This window comes from Lactuca virosa, chromosome 1 (genome assembly GCF_052849685.1).
Source record: "Lactuca virosa cultivar CGN04683 chromosome 1, Lactuca_virosa_CGN04683_v6, whole genome shotgun sequence".
In the NCBI taxonomy this organism is placed as follows: Eukaryota; Viridiplantae; Streptophyta; class Magnoliopsida; order Asterales; family Asteraceae; genus Lactuca; species Lactuca virosa.
In genome coordinates, this window is record NC_136426.1 from 40144889 (window position 1) to 40160964 (window position 16076).

General features: G+C 35.1%; 2 protein-coding genes across 3 annotated transcripts; one reads left to right on the top strand and one right to left on the bottom strand.

The window, feature by feature from the left end:
* The first annotated feature begins 2841 nt into the window (after positions 1-2841).
* Positions 2842-6248, top strand: LOC145108888 (putative E3 ubiquitin-protein ligase RHG1A). 2 transcript variants are annotated; one of them, XM_079046064.1, is made up of 6 exons: positions 2842-3160; positions 3763-5213; positions 5309-5359; positions 5453-5551; positions 5624-5761; positions 5899-6248. In XM_079046064.1, the coding sequence occupies exons 2-6, from the start codon at positions 3816-3818 to the stop codon at positions 6031-6033; spliced, it is 1821 nt and encodes a 606-aa protein (XP_078902190.1). In that variant the 5' UTR covers positions 2842-3160; positions 3763-3815; the 3' UTR covers positions 6034-6248. The 2 variants fall into 2 exon arrangements, with proteins under 2 accessions (XP_078902190.1, XP_078902131.1); XM_079046005.1 differs by having other exon boundaries at positions 3769-5213.
* A 4851-nt stretch (positions 6249-11099) lies between these two features.
* LOC145109028 (putative acetyltransferase At3g50280) lies at positions 11100-12730 on the bottom strand. Its single transcript, XM_079046160.1, has one exon. It carries the CDS (start codon positions 12582-12584, stop codon positions 11220-11222), a length of 1365 nt encoding a protein of 454 aa, XP_078902286.1. The 5' UTR covers positions 12585-12730; the 3' UTR covers positions 11100-11219.
* Positions 12731-16076: the final 3346 nt, after the last annotated feature.

The following is a 16076-nucleotide window of genomic DNA, read 5'->3' on the forward strand; positions in this document are numbered from 1 at the left end:
TTACCCCAAACCACAGGGACCATTCGTGTAATTTACCCTAAATTAATATATAAAATGATTTATTAATGTATTATGAAAATAATATATTAATTAGAAATCATGCTATTTAATTAATAATTAATTTGAAATTAATTTTGGGATTAAAGGAATTAATTAAAAGTACATGGGCTATTTAGCAATTAATTAATAGTTGTGATTTTGGGCTCTTTGACCACCTTAGAAAGGTTGGACGAAAACTTCTAGGGAGGCCCTAGAATTTTTGTCCAAGGCCTTAGGATGGGGAGTCCATGGGCTCCTTAGGCCTTAAGTTGAAAATTAGGGTTTCCTCCAGCAAACCCTAGCTTTGGCTCTAAGCAACCAACAACTATTTAAAGAGCCTCAACCCTGTGGATTTCGACCATGCCATCAAACCCTAAGGATAGCCGAAATTTTGAAGTATCTTCCTCCTCTCTCCTCTCATCCTCTTGCATAGTGTGTTTGTGAGCCATTAGAGGTGTTACACCTGTGACACTTGCTCTCAAGTCCAAGATCTTCAAGGATTTCATTGTTATTACAATATAACAATCAATGTATGTATCTAAACCCTAGTTTATTGTTAATTTCGAAAATTATAGTTGCCTCCTAGGGTTTCTTATTTTGTGTTCAATGTTTGTATGTCTAATAGAGAAAACATAGATCCAATATATTAGGGTTGTATGCACACATAGGTATTGTTTGTTATGCTCAAAATCCATCAAAGAGAGAGTATGAGACGAGGAAAAAAGATTAGATAAGAAGAGTATAAGGTAGAGTATGAGATAGATGAGATGAGAAGGGATGAAAAAATAGTAGACGATATAGATGGAATGAGTAAGAATAACATAATATGCTATGAGAAGAAGATATTAGATTGCATAGTATGAGAAGAAGAAAGAAGAAAGTTAGAGTATGTGAAGAAAGAAAGAGTTAGAAGAAGAGTAGACAAACATGAAAATAGATAGAATATAACTCACCATACATTGTTGTTTGATGTTGTAGAGATGTTTCATGTTTTGCAGGTTCTGGTAGCAGCCGTGGTATGTGAAAAAATAGGAGCACAATGAATTAAAATAGAAAAATAATTTTATTTCTTTGTATTTTCCTCGTTGCTTTTAATTAATATGTGTGATTTATGTGTAAACCCGAATTATTGTCTGGGATGTAAATTGTTTTATTTTTATGAGTTAACAGAATTTCGCAAAGTTTTAGAAATAACTATGATAATCCCTAAATAATTAGATGATAGAAATCCGGGTTGTTACATTTTGAATCTTGATTGATTTGTTAATTAATAACATGAAAATATCATACATGAGCTTGTGAACATGGATCTAGGTGAGATTTTCATGTAGTGTCAGAGTTTAAGAAACGAAAGAGCGTGAATGGTACTAATTTTCCCTTAGATTTAAAACAAAAGATTTGAGATTGGTTTTCCGGGTAATACAGGTTGCTGGTTTGTGGTTGCTTGAATGACTCTAATGGGGAGAGTAACAATCCAAGAAGAAAGCGAAGAGCAACCTGATAAATAAAAAACGTGATTCCAGATCTTATTTGGCTAGAGAAGATGGCCGAAGATGTCACTAGAGGTAAGGAGCGTAGAAAATGTCACCAGAGGTGGAACTTAAACCCATCAAAACAAATTTTACCTGCTCTTTCAAGTAATAATGATATGTTTTTAAACAAAAATACAAGTTTAAGGGTTAACAGTGCACTAAAACAAGTTAAGTGACTATATATATATATATATATATATATATATATATATATATATATATATATAGTGTATAGTTGGTTAACCTTTTAAATCATTATCCCTAAAACAATGACTACAAATAATAACTTTGCCTATAACCTTTAAATAAAAGGGAAATGTAAATATACCCTACAAGATATATAAGCTTAGATATATCCAAACTCACGATAGTACTCTGTTTTTTTATCATGTATGTATTACAATGTTTTTAAACTTCAATCTCTAACTTAATTTACTTTTTAGATTTTTGACATTTACTATTATCTTCTCTTAAATCACACTTTTCCATTGAACACCTACTAAACTATATATATTATAGTTGTAAATGAAAAATTATTTAAGAAGAAGATAATGATGAAAATTTAAAAATCTTGAAAGAAAATCAATTAGGAGTTCTACTGGCTCTAAGACCCAACATTATAGGAGTTTAATCGCTCGCTCCCTTTCATCCGATAGAGAGTTTGAATTCAGTGATTTAGGAGCATAAATGTACTATCGGGAGAGAGCAAAAGCAAGCCTATATTCTGGATTGAATACTGCGCGAATTGGTCAACCGGAATATGGAATAGGAATTTTATAAACTTTGTACAACTAGAATGGATATAAGATCCCAAACAAAACAATAGGACTTTGATGAGTTTGAATACCTATAATTATCCTTAAATAAAAATTAGGTAACAAACAAAATAAAATAAAATCGCGTGGGATTTGAAATTTAAAAATGGGTTGCAGAGTTGCAGAGATCTTTTTACCCGAAAAAGCATACATGGAAAAGACGTTAAATAGTAAGATGAGTGAGTAGTGAGTAGTAGGGGATTAACGTGAAAGCGAATGCAAAGGCTTTTGAGTCTGACTGAAGAGTAAAGAGTGAAGAGGAGGTGCTTGGCGTGAAGAAGAAAACAAGAAACACAGCTTCACAGTTGATCGGCTCGGCGTGCATTGGGACAGGAGGAGAGACAACACCATTTGGTAACCACACACATTACCTTACCCCTCTTTTTCTTTTCTTTTTTCTTTGGGAAACTAGCGACTTTTCACTCTTTCTCTCTCTGGGTCAGATTGTAATTTAAAGATTACCCTCTCCTCTTTAATCCAACCATCTCTCCATCTCTCTCTCTCTCTCATGTCATTTTACACCCACAAAACACAATTTCATCTTTGATTCTCTCCCCCTTGTCTCTCTAAACCCCCTCTTCCTCTTTGAAAAGGGGGTATCTGCTTCAAGAATCAGAAACCTGATTGATTGATTGATTGTTTGGAGAGAGGGGGTGCGGTAAAGACGAAGTCGTTTCGATCACCATCTTCGCCTTCTTGGACAACCGTTTCGAACTCTTCTTATACCCGTTCATCTTAGATCCATCGCCTACAATCTCTTCGCTTTTTCGTTTGGTATGTTCTTCGACACACCCTTCATCCATCATTCTCGATGATGCCCGCTTTCTGCTTTCTGTATATTGTAATTTCTCATCTGGGGTTTACTTATCTTCAAGAAAATTTTCTCCATTTCTGCTGTATTTTAATCGAGACGCTACGTTTCCCCCAAAACTTCTTTGTTTTTTGTGCATTTTTCGTGTGTTGGTAGATTCACACCCTTTTTGTCTATATACCATTTGATACTTCTTTTGACTGTTTCAATAGTTTGCTATTTATCTTATTCATGAACAAATTCCTCCAATTTCATCGAGTTTATGATTATGTTCTTGAAAGAATGCTTTATGTTTCTATGTGTTGGGTGTATGCATATATTTATCTATATGCATTGATTGTAGATTTGGGTAAATTCATTGCTTGTAAATGGCTGGCTCGATTTCTGCAAATTAAGTGAATTTGACTCTAGGTTTAGTGGGTGGGTGGTGTTTGGTTGCAAAAGTTTTCTTCTTGTTCACTTGTTCTTGTTTTCATTTTTCCGATTCAAGTTTAGTACTTGTTGGGTTCAAAATTGGGGAAACTTCTTTTTTATGCATAACAATAACATTAATAACTCTGAAAAGTTTCAGGCTTTCAACGAATTTGCGATCATCTTGGTAGATTGTTGGTTGGTCTAATGCAAGGACAGAGGGGTGCTATCGGTTCTTTTCCTGCAACATTAGGGTTCGAACATGGTTCATCATCAAGTGATGCAAACGTAATCGATCAGCAAATCTGCTTTGAAAACAATATGCAAAACTCTCCATCAAATGATCTGTTTTTGAACTCAACAAATCAAGAAGGTCAGAATTTAAGTATGTGGAATGTCGGTGAACCCAGTTCAAGTTCTTCTTTAATGAAATCTTGCCCCGAATCACCATCAAGTTTACTTACATTATGTGATCATAACAATGTCACCATGAATCTATCAAATTCTTTATCAATGGCTACTAGTAGTAGTAGTAGTTCGCCTCTTTCTGACCCTTTTGGATCATCTTCTGATCATATTGAATTGGATGAACGGAGATTGTCTCGGAAAAGAAAAGCAGTGGAATTAGGGCAGTCTTCTTCCGGAATTGGAATCGGAAGCTCGGACATGTTTCAAAGGACGGAAAGTGGTTCGATCACATGGCATGGAAGCGAAGCCACTCCAACTTCGGAATCAGTTATTCCGAGACTTGGGTTGAGTGTCGGTGGAGGAAACGAGAATTCCCGTGTCGAAAACACTCGTAGAAATGTTTTGAGGATTACTTCTTCCCGTCAACAAGATTTATTACCGAGTAATAGTGATAATCGGGAACCCGATGTTTCGGGTTTATATCCTTCTTTGAGACTTAACCCTGTAGATTTTATAACACCACCTGTAGCAGTGACACCCGATGATTTATCGAGTCAGAGTGGTCAACCGGCTTTGAGGATTCCGGCCTTGAGAAGGAACATTCAATCGACATCGAGATGGAGTAGGAATCCAAGCTCGAGATCCAACCGATCATCATCGAATCTTGTTATTTCCGGCGATCGGAATGAACCTGATCCCATTTCCGACCATCCTCTGTTTGCCCAGCCGAGTGACACAAGAACCGCTGTCCAAACCGAACTCAACTGGAGTTCAAACGGTGGTGGTGGGGCCGCAAACAACGTCGGAATTGGTGTTTCCGATTCTTCTCGAGCCTCACCGAATTCAGGGCCGGTTCCTACATCTGCAGCACCTAATTCCGTTCCACCTCGTGGCTCCCCGCATTATCATCCTCGAAGGCTATCGGCATTTCTTCGTAGGTCTTTATTGTCGGCTTCTGATTCCGAGGCTGGTGGTGGACCGAACAGTAACCTTTTCCCACGACTGCCGCCAGCGATTAGTACTTCGGAATTAGGAATTCCGATTCCGCCTGTAGTTAGCGGCCCAGGACAACATCATCAACCTCACTCTAGATCCTCTGTATTGCTTGGTAGACAGCTCGATGGTGCTTTTGGGATTCCGTATCTTTCACGAACCATGACAGGTGGAAGTGAAGGAAGAGGCAGACTCGTGTCTGAGGTTTGTTCTATTATAATTATATTCCACCAATGTTTAGGGACCAAAACTGTCAATCTTAGAAGTCGAGGGACTAAAACGTAACGTGTTCAATGCAGATTCGCAATGTGTTGGATCTTATGCGCAGAGGTGAACCCTTGCGATTTGAGGTTAGCTTTTGTCAATTTTAAAAGATTTTACTTTTTAATTTTGAGATTTTTAAAAAAAGTTTTAATTTTGTGGTGTTTTATGTCTTGTTGTAGGATCTTATGATCTTAGATCAATCGGTTTTCTATGGGATTGCGGATATTCACGATCGACATAGAGATATGAGACTTGATATTGATAATATGTCTTACGAGGTATATTGTAATTATTTATTTTCCTAAAATTGTGTTTTAAGAAATTGGTAATTTTGATGATTGTTTTTTCAGGAGTTATTGGCTTTGGAAGAGCGGATTGGAAACGTGAACACGGGATTGAGTGAAGAGACAATTTCAAAGCATCTGAAGACGAAACAGTATGTGGCTGAAACCGGTCAGCTTGATGCAGAACCTTGCTGCGTATGTCAGGTATATTTATTTTTTTCCTGGTTAAGTCGTTTTTTCTAAAAACTTTTTTGAAACTTAAATGAAATTATTTTTGTTATTTTCCCATATTTAAAAAAAATCATAATATTAATTTTTTTTTAACAATATTTTAAAATCAGGAGGAATATCATAATGGAGACGATCTTGGAACATTGGATTGTGGGCATGACTTCCATCACGGTTGCATCAAACAATGGCTGCAACATAAGAACTCGTGCCCGATTTGCAAGTCAACAGGATTTGCGAAACTATGAGAGCCAAAAAGGGTCATTCATGAAAATTTCATTATTTCTTGGATCGAAAGTAAAGGTGTATTTGGGGAGAATTGTTGGCAAATAATATTCTTTGCCTGGTATCGATTAAAGTCATATTTATCTTGTTATTTTTTGTATTTTTTTTTAAAATCTCCTTGTGGCACTGCAACTTATGTCAATTTTCCATTTATTTATGCTCATCAACAAGTTCAAAATTTTGTAGCTTGCTTAATGATTTTCTATGATAAAACACACTTGTTTATGCAACAAAGTTGTTTTATCAATTTATACAAGGATCTATTAATTTGTGCGGTTGTTTTTTGTTGGTTATCAATGTGTTATTTCATCATATAAGATAAGTTGCAATTTGATTGCATAAATATAGATTAGTACAGAGATGGTCCTTGTTGTTTGCTTAAATTTGCAATTTCAGTCCATCTTTGAAATAGTGGATAGGTTGTATAACGTGGTTTCCAGATTTTGCACCGATGACCACTTCTGAATGACCAATCAATCGTATCTTTTAGTAGTGTTACACATTGTTCTTGAGTTTTTTAAAGAAGGTAAGGAAAGGAGAAAATTTGTGTTTTTAGTTTTTTTAGGAGGTGAATAAAATAAATGCCAATGAATAATGTTAAGAGCAATAATTTTATTCTTTTTAATCAATAATGACATAATATCAACTAGGAAAGAGCCAATGCTTCCCATGGTTAAAAATTGGTTGGAAATAATTTAAAGTTTTCTAAAAAAAAAATTGGCACAAAAGTGACAATTGTCAAAGTTTAGTGGCGTTAGTGTAAAGAATCATCAAACTTTAGTGCCAAGAGTGTAAATAACTAAAAGTGAAAGTTTTGTGGCAAAAATGTAAAGAAATAAAAGTAAAGTTGCAAAAATATGAATTGGAAAAAGTTCCTGTTAAGGCAAAAGTGTAAAGAAATAAAACTAAAGTGGTAAAAGTATGAATTGGAAAAGGTTAAGGCAAAAGTGTAAGGAAATAAAAGTATAGTGGCAAAAATATGAATCGAGAAAAGTTAAAAGTGTCAAAAGTATGAATTGAAAAAGGTTAAGGCAAAAATATAAAGAAATAAAAGTAAAGTGTCAAAAGTATGAATCAGGAAAATTTACTGTTAAAAGTATATATATATATATATATATATATATATATATATATATATATATATATATGGTTAGGTTATTTTGTTTCTAGTAACTATTATGTGCCAGAATGCTCAGATCTAGACCATTGGATGAAATATAATCAAAGGTCATGATATGAGGGTCTATGATAGTAGAATATGATAACATGTACCATATAATCACACAAATTTGAGCATAAGGGCATTTTAGTCAATTAACCTATATTAAAAATAGAAATTTTCGGATTTTTAGGGATAATTAATTCCTTTATTTTTAAAAATCTGAATATTTTAAATTAATTTAAAATTAAAAATCTGATTTTATTCTGTCAAAATGATAGAATTTTAATCATAAACTAGTAAATATATTTTTTGATTTTATTCTGTCAGAATGACAGAATGTCAACCATAAACTAGTAAATACATTTTAAAAGACTACACAAAATCGATTCTTGAACTAATAATATACCAAATAATTACATTGTATGATTGTGATTTATTGAATAATAACAAATATTCTGAAAGAATAACAAGTATAATTCTTAAAAAATAACAACATTCTTAAACAATGAGTGTGGTCATTTTTTAATTCATTCTTCAACCCTTTCCCATCAGGTCTTCAAGCCATTCTTGAAGCCATTTCTACCAGAAATTCATTGCCAAGTAACTTGTAGTGATACACTTGTAACAACCGCACATTAAACATACAAATAATTAACTACAAATCTATCAGAATACAACAATAATATTCTTACAAAATAAACTATTCTGCAAGAATATTCTTAAAGAATTTGTATTATCAAGAATATACCCAACAAACAAAATAAGGAACTAACATCAACCTATTCTGACAGAATAAGGAACTAGCATTCTTCGGGTTCCCTGTGTTTCTTCTCGATATGCTCAATGTATTTAACTGTAAATTCTGACAAAATAAGGAACTAGCATCAACCTATTGTTATGAAAAGGACATCCAACCCAATCTAAATTAAGTTATATAGTTCTGAAAAGAATAAGAAACAAAGTGAAGTAAAAACATTAACGATTTTTAACTATTTTTTCATTGAGGCATTTTATCGAACACATGGAGGCCATGACAGAATGTTATTGTTTGTAAACAAAAATTCCAAATATGTTAATGGATCATAACTATACGACTTACATTGATGGATGAAAATAAGGAACGGGTTCTCTGACAAATGTAGGATGAGGAATACTAGGCAGATTACAACTTATACTGATGTACACTGGTTTGCTTTCTTTCAACGCAGTTGAAATTGCAGTGTCAATTTGTTCATGTGCGTCTTCCAAGTTATTCACTACTGCCTGTTGTTTCATTCATCATAAATCCATCAATATCATATAACAAGATCAGATAAAAATCATTGTTACTTAATTTCAAAATCGATGAAATACAAAAGCCTTGGAAATTAAAATCAACATACCTGAGCACAAGTAACAGTTTGAAAACACTGCATTTCCTGTGTAAAATCCGGCAACCCAATTGTATGATGAAGAATCTGATTTGTCCCATAATCATCTTCGAATTGGGTCCACCGACTATACAAATCACGAACAGATTCTCACTGTAAGCACCGGCGACATCGATTGATTATGGAGCCGACGGTGGAGAGACAGGAGGAAGAAGCGGCAGCATGCGTTTGTCGATGATGATGAACGTGTTCGACCACATACATACACACACGAATGAAGTGAGGGAATAAGAACGATTGTAAATAAAAATGGGGATAAATTAGGTTAAAAGTCAATTTGACTAGCATGATTATAGGAAATATTTATGGAATTTATATATCAAATTACTAAATCACCCTTATTTATTTATTTATTTATTTATTTTATTATTTCCTAAATTCCTAGTGGTGCATTTATGCACACAATAGTTGCTAAAAACATTTGAACCTAACTCTCTTTCTCTCTCTCTCTCTCTCTCTCTCTATATATATATATATATATATATATATATATATATATATATATATATATATATATATATATATTCCACGTAAAACATTTTACAACATGATCGTTTTAAAATTTTCAAATATGTATAATATCAAACTAATATGCACTAATATTTATAATAAATTCCATTATAAATATTTTGTGGTGTATTTTTCAAGTCATGTAATATGCCAAAATAATGTAAATAATACCAAACTTAAGCATTTGTAATTTAACATGTACCAAGTTTTATAGAATATTTCATGAACTCCCATGAAAATAAGTGTATGTTTCAATTTTCACTTCCTGAATTATTTCTAAGGCTACCAAATTTAAAATAAATTTAGAAAAATTAAAATAAAGAAAAAATATCAACCAACATGACATCCAACATGTATATAAAAATGCTTTATCACTTCGTATGCTCGTCAAACAAGGTGTCCTATTAAGTTTTGGAGACACCAATGACGACTGACTTCCTATTTGGTTCGGTGGTTTATGTTTATACTCGGCAAACAAGGTATCCTACGTATTTGTAGCATCGAGGGTCCAATCTTTGACATTATAAGACCACATTTTACGTGTATTGATTCTGATTACCTTTGTGCTTTGGCTCGTCTACGTGATACGATTGTAGCAGTTTCACTAATAAGGACACTGCTCCCTAAAACCTAAAAAGCATTGACGTGTGCCCTTTTTAGCAAAACCGTCAAGGATATGAAAATCGACTTGGACATGTTTGTTTAGACATAATGAAGTTTTTGAATGTCTTCGATCACCTCATGCTCAAAATTTCTACTAACTATCCCTATTGATGATATCGGTCATCATATTTCCTGTGGAATACAATACTATCCCTCGATACCACCTCATAATTCCTCTATTCTTGATCGATGAGATATGTCCAGTTTGTCATAAGACATGTTTGGACACCTTTGGGGAACATGACTGTTCATTGTAGAGAGCTCACACACTTCAAAATACGAACATGATATGGTCAAAGATGTTCTCTTTGACGTTTGTAGGCGTGCTGGTATTTCCGTTAAAAGAAGCGGTTGTGAATTTTTGACTGACCCACTGGATGGAAGATCCATACTACGACTGACATTTTGTTATTCAGATGGATATGAGGGAAACATTTTTGTGTGGATGTTACTGAGGTCTCCCCTCTCATGGGTTTTAGGAGTGAGTGTTTCACAACGGGACATGCTGATTTAAAAGTTATCGTATGCAAAATGACAAAACATGAGAATATATATATTGAAAATCAACGTGTGTTTATACCTTTCGTATTTGATACCTTTGGTTTTCTCGTGCGTGAGACAATTGAAATTTTCAACAAAGTCCAACAAGTCATACATAATAATGCTATATCCCTTAGGTATTGTTTTCAAAAAAATTAATTTTAACATCCAAAAACGACTAACGGCGCAATTTGTTGTCCGTTTGACTTCAGAAACTATATACTGATTTTTATAGTATGATGGGAATAATATTATCTATCCCACAGCACGAAGTATATTTTGCTTGTAAAACAAAAAAACAAAAATAGAAGTCATTCGTCCAGAATTTAACGCACGATATGAATATTGACATTGGAAGAGGCAGTGGACTAGACACAAACACACATTTGTGTGCAAACAAACTGATTTTCAGAAAGAAAAATTGAGTTTATTTCCAGAAACAACACATGCCTGCAAAAACCAAGAACCAACTGATTCTCAGAAACAAAATCGAAAGGGTTTTTGGAACATTTGTCTACAGAATCGAGCTTGAAATTGATCTTCAGAAACAAAAGAGTTTGTAGGGGTGTATGTGCGTGAGCAGTGTGTGCGTGTTTTTAAAATGTGTTTTACCTTTAATATCCTGTTATAGTAAGATATTTTAAATATTTTGAATATGTTTAATGATAAGATGCATACAAAAAAAATCTTAAGTGATCAAAATATATATATGGAACAAAGTTCATTTTCTTTAAAAGGCGTTATCACTTTTTTATTAGTACCCATGAAAATAAAGAAAACAGAAACAGCCGCTACAGATCACATAAATATCAAACGAAAAAGACAGCACTAAGGACCAAAAGTTTTATAAAAGGCCATTAACAACATTCATGAACTCTTCATCACATTCAAAAGCCGCCATGTTTTCCGGCAACAAGCAGACTTCTAGATCCATGCTTCCTCCGCCCTCCCGTCCTTCATACAACGTCACTTTCCCGTCGAATTTATTAGCATACCCGCTCAGAACCGTCACTCCTTTCCCTAACCCGAATTCATTTCCGTACATGTCAAATCTCGGCGAGCTCCCCATCTGTACGCTGTTGGCATCAAAAAGCTGACTCATTTTAAGCACAAACGGATTCTTTATCCACGAACCCACAAATTCCCTGATCGCTTTATCGTCATGATTAACCACCGCTTCGTGCAACCGCCATGCCGCCCACCCGGCACCGTGATCCAGCAACTCCCCCGCCGTCGCTACTCCTCTAACTACATAAATCGAGTTACCAAAGTAAGTTTCAGTTAAAGGCGGAGATAGCCTGTGTCTGTTGTTAAAGGCCAAACTGCAACGAGTTTCCTGGTCTGCCTGTAATCGCCGTGCACGCGTCACGCACCTCCAGACAACGGCTGAGAGGGCCTGTAACGATGAAATCTTGGTTGTATTGCACTCTGAGTTAGCTTTCGCTTTTAGCTTAGAGAGAGAAGCCGAAGAAAAATGGAAGATTCTCTCTCTTAACAATGGACGATTGGGTCTATCGATGAATTCATCTTCATGGGTAAATGGGAGGGTGAGGATCGGGTCCGATCCTTCCGGGATCCATCTTTGCATAACAGGAGGACGTGAGATGATGGGAATCAAATCACCATTTTTATATGCTTTTGATCTGAAAACTTCCGACCAGGAGTTGAAGAAAAGCCAGTAGGAGGTTCCGTCAACAATCATGTGATTCATCGAGCAGCCGATGAATATTCCGTCGGTGAGTTCCGTCACCTGAATCGACAGCAACGACATTTCATGTCCGTCGTGGCTGATAGCTTTGTGGTGATCGAAAAACGATTGAACAATCACCGGGACATCGACCGGCGTAAGTATCTCCGCCACCGTTAAATTAATAGACGAATGGATAAATCTGGCTCCAGGGCTATTCTTAGGGTTCAAGAACACAACAAGGGAAGGTGGGTTTTCTTGTTTTACGGTGGCTAAACGGGCGGCAAGTGGGTGGAAATGAGTAAGCGTGGCGGAGAGAGAGTCTTTGAGCTCCTCCAAGAATGTGGTTATGGAGAAATCTTGATTTTCCGGCCGGGGGAAAAGCAGACCCTTTTGGATGTAATTTGCATTAATCATTGGTAGATCCCATGGTGACAAGTAAATGGGCTTCTTAGCTTCTTCTGATACAAATTTTGGTTTGACGAAGCAATCTGAGACGATCTTTACAGTTGGGAGCTCCATTGAAGAAGAAGAAGGCTTTACTTTATTTTTATTTATTTTTGAACGGCAAAAAGAAGAAGGATTTACTTACTGGATCGAAGATTATCCTGGTTTTTATAGCCCTGCGTCAACGGTCAAGGGATGTAGAAATAAGACAAGATGATGAAAGTGAAGAGATAATGCCATAAAATAAAATATAATAAAAATATCAGAATTTGAGACATCACGAATCAAACTATTTTTTTATATAGTTTTTATTTTAGAAAATTGCTAAAATGGTGCTTGTGATATGTTTTTTTCCGAGGTTTAGTCAACCTTATTTTTTTGGTTTCGTATTTTTTGAGCTAGTTTTGTTGAGTATTTTGTTTCTCGAAATACTGAAAAGACTAAAATGCCCTTATATACTTTTTATGTTTTTTTTAATTTAATTTAACATTTTATTAATAAAATTATTGGGCTCTCTCTCTATCTCTCTCTCAACCAACAAATAATACAACCTTATGAAATCACTCTCAACCATGAAGATGGAGAACAATCAAAATCCATCTCCACCAGCACTACTTAGAGGGTAACTCTCAATTTGTTCCGATTCTCATTGACCTCAACTTTCAAACAAGACCTAGTTGTATCTCTCTCACCACCTACTACCGCCACAATTATTTCTCCATTCTTATTACTGTGTTTTTTAGTTTAGGTAAAAATAAACCCAAATCTAGTTCATCCAGAAATGCAAGGAGAAAACCTCAAATTGATGGTGGTGGGTTTAACTTCAAGAGACAAGGGGAAGAGTCAAACGTTGCCAACTGGTGACTTGCGGTAAGCTACGATGATAATGATGGAGCAAAACCAAACGATACCCAACTGGAAGCGACCCTGGTAGTGAGGCTGCTGTCAAGAAGAGGTTTTCGGCGAGCTGAGAACGAATGATAATCATTTTTTTCTCTCACCCCTCCCCCCTGATCGATTTCAAAAGGGGATGGTCTTTTGACTTTCTGGAGGTTGTTAACATTGTCTTTTTTGCAAGAACAATAGCAAATGATGCAGATCTAGAACTCCACATCTCCTTATCAGACAAAAACAGAACTGGAACCCTCCATCTCTATCTACCATCGATCTGGAATGCAAATTCTTCATCAATAAGGTGTGATTTTGTTTGATGGGTCTTGTTGTATGTGATTTTCTTCATGAAACAAATTTGAAACCTAGACTAGGAAACAATCGATTTATGTTTGGAAACGGTCTGGAATGTCTCGACAATTCCAATGAAGTGAACATAAAATTTTCGTACAAAGAAAACAGTGTTGTGGATTGAATGTGGGTTTCTGTAACAAGCAGGCTCATATCAAAACTCAAAGAACTGAAACGATTTCCCAGATCGGAGAGACAAGATTGTTTCAGATCATAAAGAGTATCTCAAGAAACGATATTACAATGATAGTGTGTTGTTTCTAGGAGATGAACTTTCCAAGATGAAGGGCGTGTTTGGCACGGAGTTTTTGGAAGCGTTTTGGAGCTTTTAGCTTTTGACAAAACGCTCTAATTTAAACAAAAAGCTTTGTTTGGCAATACGAGCGTTTAACTTTTATTTTAAACAAAACGCTCAAATTCTAAAAGCTACTTCATGTAGCTTTTAAGAAAATGCTACTAAGCTTTTGAAATCAATTTCCATAATTACCCTTAAAAATATATTTATAAATTTATTTATTTTTAATTAATTGTCTTTTTATGTAATTTTATATATTTCAAAAGCTTCCAGCTATTTTTGTCAAACATTCATATAACAAATAAAAGTTACAGCTTCCCGCTACGAGCTACCCGCTACCAACTACACGCTACCAGCTAACCACTACCCGCTTCCAGCTAACAACTACTTTTGTCAAACACGCCCGAAGTGTGTTCTTGAGAGAGAGAGAGAGAGAGAGAGAGAGAGAGTGAGTGAGTGAGTGAGAGGTGGGCCCGTCCTTTTTAGGGATGGAAGCAAAGGGGGGGACCATCCCCGAAATTTCCCAATTCCCCCGCCCCCGAATGCCTGGATTACTCCCTCCCCCGTCTCCGTTTCACTGCCCCCGTTTGGGTTGACTATTTTTGGGCTAACGAAATTGTTTTTGGGCTAAAAGAAGTTTTTTTGGGCTAAAAGAAGCTATTTTGTGAGTAAAATAGTTGTTTATTTCATAATTTTGCATGTTTAAAATAAAAATATTATAACATCTCAAAAACGTTATACCAACAACTTAAAAACATGATATTTTATTGAATTTTGGAAGTTTAAAATCATTGCTATTATTTATATTATGTTTATAATGAATATATATTAATATAAATAAGACATTAACGGGGCCCCCATTGGGGGTTCGGGACGGGACTAGCCAACCCCGCCCCCGATTTTTTAATAAAATATCCCCTATACGAGATCGGGGCCCTACGGGTTCGGTGTCTCACGAGAATTTTTCACATCCCTACTACTTTTTAGTTATAAAAATAAATAAATAAATATTAGACTTTTAAAAAAATGAAAGAAAACTAAAAAATAAAAACCCCAAGGGTATTAAGGTCATTTCAGTTTACTGAGGAACCAAATCCGCAACGAAACTAGCTTAAAATGACCACAAAGCAAAAAAAAAAAAAGTCGAGGTTTAGAATAAACCTTAGAAAAAAAAATGCATACCACATGGACCATTTTTGCAGTTTTGTCTTTTTATGAAGATTACGGGTGTGTTTGGTCGTAGAAAGAAAAACGGAAATTTTGAAAACGTGGTTAGTTCAATTTTTCAAAGTTTTCTAATAAATGAAAGTTTTCATTTTTCCAAATTGCATTTAAATAAGAAAGGTGTTTTTTTACAGTTTTTTAAAAATTTTTAAGATGGAAAATGAAAATTCTACCGGTTCCAACCAAACACATTTTCTAAAATGTTCATTGAAAACTGAAAATGAAAACTCAACTCTATTTTCTGAAAACATTTTCTTGGAAAGTAAAAATAGTTTTCTACAACCAAACGCACCCTATGTGTTTATTTGATGTTTATTTTGAGAATGAGTTGAGAAGTAATATCCCGATGATGAGGTATTTTCAATTTTAACACTATGTATGAAGGAATATTGCATTTTGACAATTGGGCTTGAGAAAGATTTCAAGAATGTCCCATGGTGGCATTTTGGTGATTTTGGCCGAGGAGTTAGTACATTGGGCGTACGTTATGTACGCTAGGCGTGTTGGGGTCGACCCTAGTACGTTGGGCGTACACCGTGTACGTAGGGCGTACGTGGTAAATCCTCAAACCCTAATTTTTAGGGTTTGGTCCAAATATAAGCATCATTATCACCTCATTTCTCATACCCTAAACAACCTCTACTTGAGAAAACGTCTCTCTAGCAAACCCTAAGTGAGAAGAGTGCATTTTGAGCTCATTTGTGTGTTTTGGTGGTGTTCTTGAAGAAACAGAAGTTGGTAGAAGGACTTTGGAGCTTAGAAGAAGCTTGGATCTGGGATTCTCCACTTGCTAGCAACCTCCAGGT

Excerpts from the sequence above, each read along its gene's own strand:
- LOC145108888 (XM_079046064.1), top strand. The coding sequence starts at position 3,816 with ATGCAAGGACAGAGGGGTGCTATCGGTTCTTTTCCTGCAACATTAGGG. Across the intron at positions 5,360-5,452 it reads GTGAACCCTTGCGATTTGAG|GATCTTATGATCTTAGATCA; the intron begins GTTAGCTTTTGT and ends GTCTTGTTGTAG. Across the intron at positions 5,552-5,623 it reads TTGATAATATGTCTTACGAG|GAGTTATTGGCTTTGGAAGA; the intron begins GTATATTGTAAT and ends TTGTTTTTTCAG.
- LOC145109028 (XM_079046160.1), bottom strand. The coding sequence starts at position 12,584 with ATGGAGCTCCCAACTGTAAAGATCGTCTCAGATTGCTTCGTCAAACCA.